General features: G+C 53.7%; 1 protein-coding gene across 1 annotated transcript in view; it reads right to left on the bottom strand.

Moving 5' to 3' along the window:
* The window catches only part of CES3 (carboxylesterase 3), an 8738-nt gene extending 1415 nt beyond the window's left edge, over positions 1 to 7323 (bottom strand). Inside the window, exons 1-10 of the mRNA XM_045293909.1 lie at positions 7193 to 7323; positions 6507 to 6711; positions 6279 to 6417; positions 5978 to 6111; positions 5372 to 5525; positions 5188 to 5292; positions 4218 to 4325; positions 3809 to 3949; positions 1337 to 1417; positions 446 to 658 (exon numbers count right to left, since the gene is read on the bottom strand). Of these exons, the coding sequence (XP_045149844.1) occupies positions 446 to 658; positions 1337 to 1417; positions 3809 to 3949; positions 4218 to 4325; positions 5188 to 5292; positions 5372 to 5525; positions 5978 to 6111; positions 6279 to 6417; positions 6507 to 6711; positions 7193 to 7292 (1380 nt within the window). The 5' untranslated portion in view covers positions 7293 to 7323. The remainder of the gene's footprint in view (positions 1 to 445; positions 659 to 1336; positions 1418 to 3808; positions 3950 to 4217; positions 4326 to 5187; positions 5293 to 5371; positions 5526 to 5977; positions 6112 to 6278; positions 6418 to 6506; positions 6712 to 7192) is intronic.
* Between the last annotated feature and the right edge of the window lie 3378 nt (positions 7324 to 10701).

The raw sequence follows: 10701 nt of genomic DNA, 5'->3' as shown, positions 1-10701 counted from the left end.
ATGGCCTTCCACTGGACCCGGAGACCTCCTGACATAAAGCTCTTTCTTAGGCACCGAGGATTGTGTAGACGTGTTTGTGGCAGGCTGGGTTGGTGTGGGTGCGCAGTGCTTCTCTAGCCAACCCAGCCCAACACAATGGCTATCATCCCAGCTTACAGATGAGCACACCTGTACAGAGGAGTTACACATCCTGCCCAAGGGTTTGTACCAGGGGAAACTTCAGCCATTCTAGGTTGGGGGGAAGCAAGACTTTCCTCCCAGAAGAGCCTCCAAAGGAAGAAGCTCATCGCTGAGTACACAGCGTCACAGCTGCTCTCGGCGTGTGGGTTTGCTCTGCTTCGCGGTGCCCTCCACAGCCGGCTCTCATTCCTGGGCCACTGCATCCCAGAGTGTTGGCCCCCAGGTCTCAGGGAGAGCCCGTCTCTTATCACAGTCAAGTCCCCAGTGAAGCCCCGGTGCCTGGGTCAGACTGAGAGGTGGGGCAGAGGGACAGGGTAAAATAAAGCTCACCTCGGAGGCTCCTTGCGAAGTTCAAGACCGGAAAGTTGAAGAAACCATCATTCAACAAGTCCAGAAAAGCATCACGTTTGGCCCCTGGGTCCCAGCTGTTGCCCACGTATTCATCTATGGTGGTGCGCATCAGCTCTGGGGGGATGTCCTGGGGCAGGAGGCCAGGCAAAGGTGTGTTAGGGGCCCAGGCTTATGAAAGACCCTCCTGAGAAAACCCATCCTTCCTGCCTGGCCTCCATGTCCCAGCGTGTCTCTGTGCACCTGTTCTTTCTGTCACTGGAGCTTCTAGGGGAGCTGTTGGAATGAGGAGCTCATGTTCAGAGTCAAAGACCAGTGCGGTGACCAGTATGCCAGTGTTCAGCTTGCGAATGGCCCCAGGGCCATCTAACTCCACATCTGACCACGTGACCTCTACAGAGCTTGTTCAAGGCCTATCTTGGCCCTTTACCCTCTTCCCCACCAGGGTACGTTAAGCTTCAGCTTCCTCCTCTGTATGATGGGCGTAATGACGTTCCCCCCTTCAGAGCCTTGTCCCGAGGATTGAAGGAGATAAAGTACTTATTCTAAGGCTCAGCACAGGGCTGGGACCTAGAAGGCGCCCTTTAAGTGGCCATCTCTCTAATATGATGACGACGATGATAACAATATTCCCATGAGGATCCAGTTTGAATTTGTATCTAGAAGATTCCTGGAGGGAACTGAAATTCAGCATTGGGACCAAGGACTTGGTGGTAGGTGGGCAGTGGTGGGTGTTGGAAGATAGGGGCAGTGACCATGCTGGGCGGGACACCCCTGGCCTCCTCCTCCCCCCTGGCATCTGTCTCACCATATTGGCCAGTAGAGGTCTCAAGGTTGTCAGCATGTCCTCTGGGCTCATCTGCTCAAGCTGATCCAGGATACCCCAGGCCTGCAGGGACACCAAGTCTGTCTCAGTGCAAACTGACCACTGTGCCCCAGCCGAGCCCCAGCCAGGTGAGCACACAGAGCCCTGTGTCCACACACTAGAATGGCCAAACCCACAGCCCACCAGGATGAACCCCAACCCAGAATGGACATAGCAATCAATTAACCCAAAGACAGAGAGAGGGGAAAGAGCACTAAATAGAACAGACAACTAATTAACACACAGAGAGGTAACCAGGGAAAGGGACAGAGAGATCATTTCCCCCGACATTTTCATAGAACATCAAGATCCCCAAAACCAACCACACAAGGGCTACAGGAAAGACCGATCACACAAAATATTTTTATAGGACCCCAGTTTTAAGAGAATAGACTCCAGAGTCTGACTGCCTGCGTTCAAATCCCAGCTCTGATACTTACTGAGTATATGATCTGGGACCAGTTACTTATATTTTCTGTGCCTCAGTTTACTAATATGTAGAAGAAGGATGCAAATAAATATCTGCTTCTCAGCCCTGTTGGGAGGATTAAGTGAGTGAACACACCCAGAGGCCCCGGCCTGGAGCAATCACTACTGGCCTAGAACCTATTCAGTCACACTTCAACCCCTCAACCAGAACAAGACAAACAACCTCACTAAACCATGGGCAGAAGTCACCCATGAGAAGACACTTCTCCCAGGAAGACATCCAGGAGGCCAAGGAACATGTGAAAACCAGGCCGGCCATCATTAGCCAGTGGAGAGATGTGACCCAACACCGCAATGAGACACCTCTCACTGCAGCACGAAGAGGGTAGTTTTAAAAAACAGACAAGAACACATGTGGAGAGATGAGATACCCCATCCTCTCCATGATACCATTGTAAAATGGTACAACTACTGTGGAAAATGGTGTGGCCCTTCTTTAAAAATATTGAAAATAGGAATACCGTATGACCCAGCATTCCTTCTCCTTCATATTTATCTGAGAGAAAGAAGAGGCATGATACAAAGATATACTTGCACACTCATGTTCATTGCAGCACTAGTCATAGTAGCACCAAGATGTAAAATGCCTCCATGGCCATCAATGGCTGAATGGGTCAACATGCTGTGGTTCACCCACTTCGTGGAATACTATGCAACACCGAACAATGACCATGAATGCACAAAATATCTCACAACCTAGAGGACCCAGGGGGTCAGTATGCTAAATGAAACAAGGCAGTCACAAAAGAACAAACATCCTATGAGAAAACGTAAGGGAACGTGGTCACACTAAACTAAATGTTCTTTGATGATTACTGGGGGGGGGTGGGGGAGTGGGGGGAGGAAGGGACAGTAAATTACTACCTGAAGGGTAAGCATGTGTTAACTTGGGAGAAGGAGAAAGCAATACGCGTGAAGCAAAAAGTGGTGTGAGCAGAGGAAGACACAGGAGGGACTACAAAGGTCCAAGAAAACAGGTCAATACTGTTATATTCTGCAATGATGCTGAGTGATGGCTGGCTGCGTAGATAGACGCCCTAAGTGAAACGCCTGTAGGAAGGACAGTGGGACTAAAGCCACGGATAGATGTGGATTTAACAGAGCCTATCTTCACATGGGTATCTCCCTATGCTACACATACATCCAAGAATGTGATAGAGTATACAAGGGGCAAAATGATGAAAAATTCTTAGACATTGCCCAACCTTGAAGGAACGAGTCCTGGGGCCTGGGGCCTCAAGACCATGACCTTGGGAAGGTCAAGGTCAGTTGGCATAGCATGGTCCACAAGACAATGTCTTTAACATCCTACTTTGGTAAGTGCCCCCTAGGCCTTCAAAACTTGTGAGTGGCTATCTAAGGTGCAACTATTGGTCTCTCCCGGCACAGAAGAATGAAGAGTACAGAAATCCAAAGACACATGCCAACAATTAAGCCCATGGACTAATGGACTTGAGGAAATCATTGCCCATGACCCTGAGAGCAGAAGAACTAGATCTGCCAATGGTCACTACCAGCTCCTCTGAAAGGGATCACATCGTGTTTGGGGCAAGAAGTCAAATACAAAAAGGCATGTACTGTATGATTTCGTTTGGATGACGTGTCCATCATGAGCCAATCCACAGAGACAATGTCGACGAGTGGATGCCAAGGGATAAGAAGGAATGACTGCTCATGGGTAAGGGGTTTCCTTCTAGAATGATAAATATTCTGGAGTAGATAGTGATGATACGAACAAATGTGGATAGTGTACATAATTTGTCACTGGGGACTAACCCTAAGGTTGGTGGGGCAAACCCACCCAGTTTGAAAAAAAGGTCTAGTGATTTGCTGCTAGGAAGGTGCTGCCAGAAAGGAAAACCCCACTGGACAGTTCTACCAGTGAGTCCAGGGCCATGAAGGGCACAGGGGTCGGAGGACACTCACCCTAGGGAGAAGCCAGCTCATCTCATGATTGGTGACGCCCAGGAGGCAGGGCACCCGCCGGAACTGCTTTTCTGCCAGGAGCTCCTTGGGGCTCTTGGGAAAGAAGGTGCCATCCACAGCGTTGGGAAGGAAGTTCATTTTCTGCAGGAGAAAGCAAGGCAGGGCCACCAAGTCAGACCCAAGTGGGAGCCAGGGGTTCTGCTCTGCTCTGCTCTGGAACACGGGCTGCCCCTCAGGGCAGCCATGGCCCTCCGCTGGCCCCTGCTCTAGCTGGGCTTTCACCTCCTTCGCCCCTTAGGGGCTGACCCAGGGCTCACCCCAGAGCCTAACTGCTCCTCTGTTCCCATAGGAACAAGACTTGACCCCTCTGAGCCTTGGCCCACCACGGTCCCCAAAGAGGCAGGTGTACCTTCTGGGACTCCTTGGTAAGGACCATGTCTTCACCTGTCTTCAGCCGGAGGCACTGCAACATCTCGGCGCTGGAACTGGAGCTGCAGGCCACGGAGTCTGCGAAGGCCTGGGGGCAGCCCACGGGGTCCTCTTTCCTCAGCCATCCACCCGCCTCCACCTGCCTGCCCTCTGTGGCTGCACTAGCTGTCCCCCTGAACTCCCACGGTCCCTGTGTTGTCTCCATGCTAGTGGTCTGGCTCTGTCCACAGGGAGTCCCTCGGGAACCCTGGAGCCGAGGGGGCAGGTACTGTGTTAGGTAGGTTTACTGTGCCAACCTGGCTAATAGGAACATGTGGGATTAATCGGGTCACAGTTTGATTGCAGGGCAAAGAGATAAATGGCTCGGCAAGGCCCTCATCTCACTCGCTTGCTTTCTGGCGGTCTGACCAGCATGCACCTGTGTTAGCTAGTTCTCTGCCTTGGCGTGTGAGCTACACTACCTGCAGGACAAGCCAACCTGAGGATCGTGTCCCTAGAGCTTGACGTTCCTTCGAGACCTGCTTTACCACGCAGCTGGTGTGTACATGGCTCAAGCTTGAGGCTGGTGGAGCCTGTCGTCTTGTATTGCTTGAGTTCGATATCCCATCCTGGCCTGCTTCAATTAGATCCTGGGCTGCTGACTGTTGGGGACCTGCTCTGCTGTTTGCTGCCTATGGGCAGACTCTGCCTGCATTGCCCGAAGGAAGACTCAGCTGTCTGCCTCCCTGACCTCAGACCAGGCAACCCTTGTGAGTTGAAGGACTTCCAGTATGTTAATTGCTCCACGGGAGTGAGTTGAACTGAGCCCTCTGTATTGCTGTGTGGACTTTTATATTCCTATGTGCTGTATAAGTCTATCTATCTATAATCATAAGTGCCCTGGCATTGTTTCTCTAGAGAACCCTGGCTAACACAGGTACTAGAGGGGGGAGAGTGATGAGGACACTGACCTGAGCCAGGGACAGCGGGTTGGGATTCAGGAACCCTGGGATGGTGATGACTCCACTCTGAGCGATGGCTCTGTGGAACAGCCCCTGAGCCAGCGGGGACAGGACCTGGGGAGGCAGGGAGGACAGAGAGTGACCAAGGGGACAGGGGCTCCCAGCCCTCACCCCACGCTGAGTGCACACTCACCAGTGCAGAAACAATCATGGCACCTGCAGACCCTCCAAAGATGGTGACACAGTTGGGGTCGCCCCCGAAAGGGGAGATGTTCCCCTGCACCCAGCGCAGTGCAGCCACCACATCCAGGAAGCCCCAGTTGCCTGGGGCGTGGCTGTCCCCAGTGCTGGTGGTAAGGTAGAGTAATGGTCAGACCTGGCAGCCTTCCCTGGCAGACACCCTTTCCAGGATTGCTCTGGATCAGCACCCAGGACACCTGGTCCCTTCTGCTCCTGGGGCTGGCCGGGCTCTCAACCATGGTGGGTACACCACAGAGGGTGCTGGCCGGCTGGCTGGTCAGGCAGCCAGCACAGGTTTGCAGGGGGCTGCTCTCTGTGCCAATCCACCCTGGAACCCTGATCCACCCCAGGAGAACAACTTGTGCCCAATGGACCAAGGTCATGATCAACACTATTGGCTGGCTTCCTTCCCAGGGTGAGGCCTCAGAGAACACCCTCCTCTGCCCAGATAACAAGGGACACAGGGTTCAGGGCCACACAACTGCCTGAAGAGCCTCCTTCAGGCTCTGGGCCTCCCTCTCCTCTCTGAGCCATGCACCACACCAGGTGGGCTTCTCACCTGAGGAAGCCGGGAATCCCAAGGCGGTACTGGACTGTGACCACCACCACGTCCCCGAAGGCGGCCAGGGCTGACCCATCCTGGGAGGTGGCAGCACCAGTCATAAATGCACCTCCATGGACCCACACCATGACCTGCAGAGATGGCCATGTGATCGTGAACCTGGGTCCCCAGACCCCAGCTCCCTATCCACCAGTCTAAGACATGTCTAGAGATTTGGGGCAGGCTGGGGCCAGGGGTAGCCAGGGGCCTGTGCCACTTGGGCTGAGCAGGCTGGTGGACGGGCCCTGGGTCTGCTCACCGGCCTCCCGGGCCCTGCAGCGGCCCCAGCTGGGCGGTAGATGTTGAGCAGCAGGCAGTCCTCGGAAATGGAGAAGACCCGGTGCTTTCCGTTCAGCAGGAACCTGGAGTTGTTCATTTTCTCCACATCCTGCAGACACCTGGGCCCAGAGGAGCCCGCGGGCAGCTGGTCAGCCAAGCAGCTGGACTCTCTAGCTGGCCTGCCTGCCCTCCTTGCCCAGGTACTCACATCGGGGGCTCCCTGCTGACATCCCGCACGCCTTCCCAGGGCTGCACTGGGCGTGGGGCAGAGAACCGGCCGGGTCCCACTGGAGCTTGAGCATATGGGATGCCCAGGAAGACATCCACGAGGCGGGTAACGCCCTTCACAGCCACCTGCCGGCCTCGCACTCGACCCTGGGTGGTGAGCACTTCAGGCTGAGGGTCTCCGGGATCTGAGGACAGGGCAGTGGACCTGGGTGAGTGTGTGGCTTTGTCAAGAGGTGAGCAACAGGTGGTCTCCATCCACGCAGCACTCCTAGGGCCTGCGGCGTCCAGCCCTGTAGCCTCACCTGCCTGGCTGCCTTGTAAGACAGGCTCATGGCCCCCTGCCTGTCTTGGCCTCACTGGACGGCCCTGCAGACCAAACCTAAGGGGAGGAACCAGGCTCTCCTGGCCCCGAGTGCAGCTATGTGGCCTTGGCTCGGCCACTGCCCTCTCTGAACAGCAAGTTTCTCTTTGGAGAGCTGGGGCCCATCTTGGCTAGGCTGCTGTGAGGATAAATGAGGTGGGCATGGCAAAGTACCCCCCCCCTCCAGTAGAGGATGCACCCCTTCATTGATGAGCCCTTTCCTGAGCTGGCGTCCCACCCTGCTGTGTCCCCACCACACCCATATCCCCTTCTCCCAGGGGCTCCCACCAGCCAGAAGCTCAGACCTGACAGGTGTGGCTTATCTGCAGCCATGGTGGGGAGTGCCAGCAGCAGACAGGCCACCCAGACCGGGGCCTTCACCCGCACTCTGACTGTAATCTCCATGCTCCGGCTCTCCCCAGGCGGTGTCAGAATGGCCGGTGCAGTGAGATTGCTCTTCAGTCTCTGGGCTCTAGAGGGGACTCTTGTGAAAGGCTGGCACGCCCATCTGGCTTGAGCCCAGTCCTACTCAGGGGAGGCGAGGTTGGGCACAGAGCCCAACTCGTGTGGATGGCAGGTGCCCTGGCACATGGAAGAGCCAGTCCTCTGCAGGCCTGGATGCAAACCCCAGCTGTCCTGCCAGCGATTCTGTGTTCCTGGTCACACACCACAAGATGCCCATATCGCCGACCTAAGCCAAGGGTCACTGATGGCCCTGGAATAAGGCTCAATGTCAACCAGCCTGCCGGGGGCTGGGGTGCCTGCGAAGGGGTTGTTTTCACAGAACTGCTCTCCTTTGGACCAGGAAGCTCTGATCCCAGGCCCTGAGCTACAGGAGGCCCAGGGTGTGATATTGGGTGACTGTGTAGTCCCGCTCATTGGAGGAACCCTAGTGGCCCTGACACTTCCAGAGGCTTGTGAAGGACAGCAGGAAGATCCCTATGCACAACCTTGAACCCCTTACTGCTCTCAGAAGACCTGATCTAAGAGCCAGAGCCCCTGTGCTCAGCTCTGGAGCCTCTAAAGTGTTTGTGTCCCTGTTCCCTCCGAGCCCGGGGCTTCTCCTGGCATCTGTGAACAGTGGTGCTCCTGGGTGCCCTCCCACGGCTGGAGTGAGGCTCTGTGTGGACATACTGAGGGTCTGGTGGCCATGGGGCCTGATGCTGTCCCATGGAGGGGGTCTGCTTGGCTCTGGAGGGGGTTTCCCATTGACCCGAAGAACTGCTCCCGCAAGGCAGGGCAGGGCAGGGTTCTGCTGCAGGCCTCCGTGTGAGGAAGGTGGCTGGTTGGGAGTGGGGTCTGGACAGCTTAGGAGATAGTGTGGGGCTGAAGCCATTGGGAAATCTTTCCCGATTCCAGCAGTTGGAAGTGCTGGCTCAAGGTGGAACGGAGTGAGGGTCAGGCCAGGAGGAGGTGCAGACCCTTTCCACATTGCATCCAGAGTTGGAGAGATAAAGCGTAGGATAGGGTTGCTTTCTTGGCAACACAAGGATTGGGGCTCTGGTCTTGAGTTCTCTCTGGCAGTCTCCCAGGTTGGGGGTGGGGTATGGTTTCCTCTTCCTGAACTTTGGACCTCAGGACGGGAGCAGGAAGGGGCCTCCGTGTGTTCTGGCGCTGCCTCTGCACCTTTGTCCTGGCCTCCCCTACTTGCCCGTCATTTTATCTAACCGTGTCAGCTTTCATGTGGCGCTGATTCTAGACGTTGTGCAGGGTCACCCGTGGAGAACAGGTTTCCGCAGAGCCTCCAGACTAAGAACACACTAGGCAGTCCTCTTCTGAGGCATTAGTCCCCGGAAAGCTAATTATTAGAGGAAGTCTCTTTAGTAACCTGTTCTTGGCCGAGGAAACCAGCCTCCAACAACCGAAGGGTCAGTAGGCGCAACTGTACGGTGATGATCTATAAAGATCACAGTAAAGCCATAGAGAATAGGGCAGATAGGAAGGAGAATAAAATAAAGGGGCCAGACACATTTTCTGGTAGCATGCTCCCCTCTGCCCCTCTTGGTCTACGTGGAACTGGAAGGAGAGAGAGTGGCTTTACTACCTTGAGACATTTATAGGTAGCTGTAAGACATGCATATTCAGTAGTTACATGTGTCACAAGGTGGGTAGTAGCTACATTAAGGTCCCTGAACTCATAGGTGAGGAAACCTAATATCTGCATTGGGGAAAGGTATGAGGGGGCTGGATGACGTGGGAGGAGATGTCTGCTTCTGTAGGGAGATAACATCGACCATGTGCTCACTTTAGGCAGCTTTCGTAGTTACATAATCTGGTGTCAATTTGCGAGGATTAGGAGCAAAGGGGTGGAGTCTGGCCTGTCAATCAAGATATAACCACTGAGGCCGCTGTGTGGGTGTGGCCTTATCCTGAGAGTTCTGGGAACTCCTATAGTTTCTCCTTGGAGGTGGGAAACACTTCTCTCTCCTGCTGACTCCCTGAGAGACACTCTACTGACAAGACACATGGTGTTACGCCCTGGGAGCTGGAGAAGCCACCTGGATCTACCCTGATGCAACCAGAACTCTGGAACCAGAGAAGCCACGTAGAGACCCTGCCAGCGCTGACATGCTTACCACACCACTGGATCCACAAGACTTCCCACCCACTGGCCTGTGATCCTCCTGCATTCAGCATCGTTGCATGCGTTTCACGAGTCTGAAGAGGACTTGATAGATTGGTATTGGACATATGGGCTCAGATTGGACTTATGGGCTTGATCTGGACTGGGCTGAGACATTTTCTCAATATTCAATTACTCTTGTATATAAACCTCTTTCTTATATACATATGAGTATCTATGAATTTGTTTCTCTAGTCTATCCAGACTAACACAGTAGCATGGCTGTTACGGGAATGATATTTAAAGCAGGATAATGTACTTGGACTTTACCTTCACCTTACTGAAGTGGAGGCTTTCCTACCGTGGGATACCAGCTTTCCAGATTCCCTCTGTTATAAGTTAGGGAATATAGTCCTCGTCTTATTTCCCTCAGTGTTAGTTTCTCACATACTATATGCAGACAGCACAGCTCGGAGGACTGATGAAGCTCAAGGAATACAGCATTCAGTAGGGATTACAATTCAATCTCAAGAAACCAGAAACAGACAATGGGCCAACAGACAACAACATGATAAACCAAGAAAAGACTGAAGGTGTCAAGGATCCCATTTTATTTGGAGCTGCCATCAATGTCCGGGACAGCAAGCATCAAGACATCAAGCGACGCACTGTGCTGGGCAAACCAGCTGCAAAAGGGGCTCCCCTAAAAGCTGGCAAAGAGTGAAACTGTCACTTGGAGCACTGAGGCGTCCCTTAATTTTCAATGACCTCATATGTACAAGGAAGCTGCTCGATGGCTAAGGAAGACTGTGGAAGTAGTGATGCCTTTGAATCATGTTTCTGCTGGAGAACAGAAAGCAGCATGGACTCTCAGAAGAACAAATGAATCTGTCTTGGAGAAAGTACAGCCTCAGGGTGTCTTGTAAGCAAGGCTGGTAGAACTTTGTCTCACATCTGAGGGGATCCCCCTGCCCTCCCCCCGCCCCGCCCAATGGAAAAAACGAGCCACTAGGTGGAGCTTTTGTAACACACTGAGTTAGTTAATTGTGCCAGCCTGGCCAATAATCACATGTAGTGCTGGTTGAAAGGCGGAGGGATAAATGGGTGGTGAGCCTCGGCCTTTCTAGTTCTCGGGTCTCTTGCTTTGTGGTGGTTGCACCAGGATGCAGCTGCCTTAGCAGCTCCCTGTTTCAGCTTGCAAGATTGACATCCTACAAGACATCCCCAAGGAGAAGCCGCATGGGCCTATCC

This window comes from Echinops telfairi, unplaced genomic scaffold (assembly GCF_000313985.2).
Source record: "Echinops telfairi isolate 266 unplaced genomic scaffold, ASM31398v2 ScPeMD7_2291;HRSCAF=2852, whole genome shotgun sequence".
Taxonomy (NCBI): Eukaryota; Metazoa; Chordata; class Mammalia; order Afrosoricida; family Tenrecidae; genus Echinops; species Echinops telfairi.
This window is presented reverse-complemented; position numbering and strand designations above follow the sequence as displayed.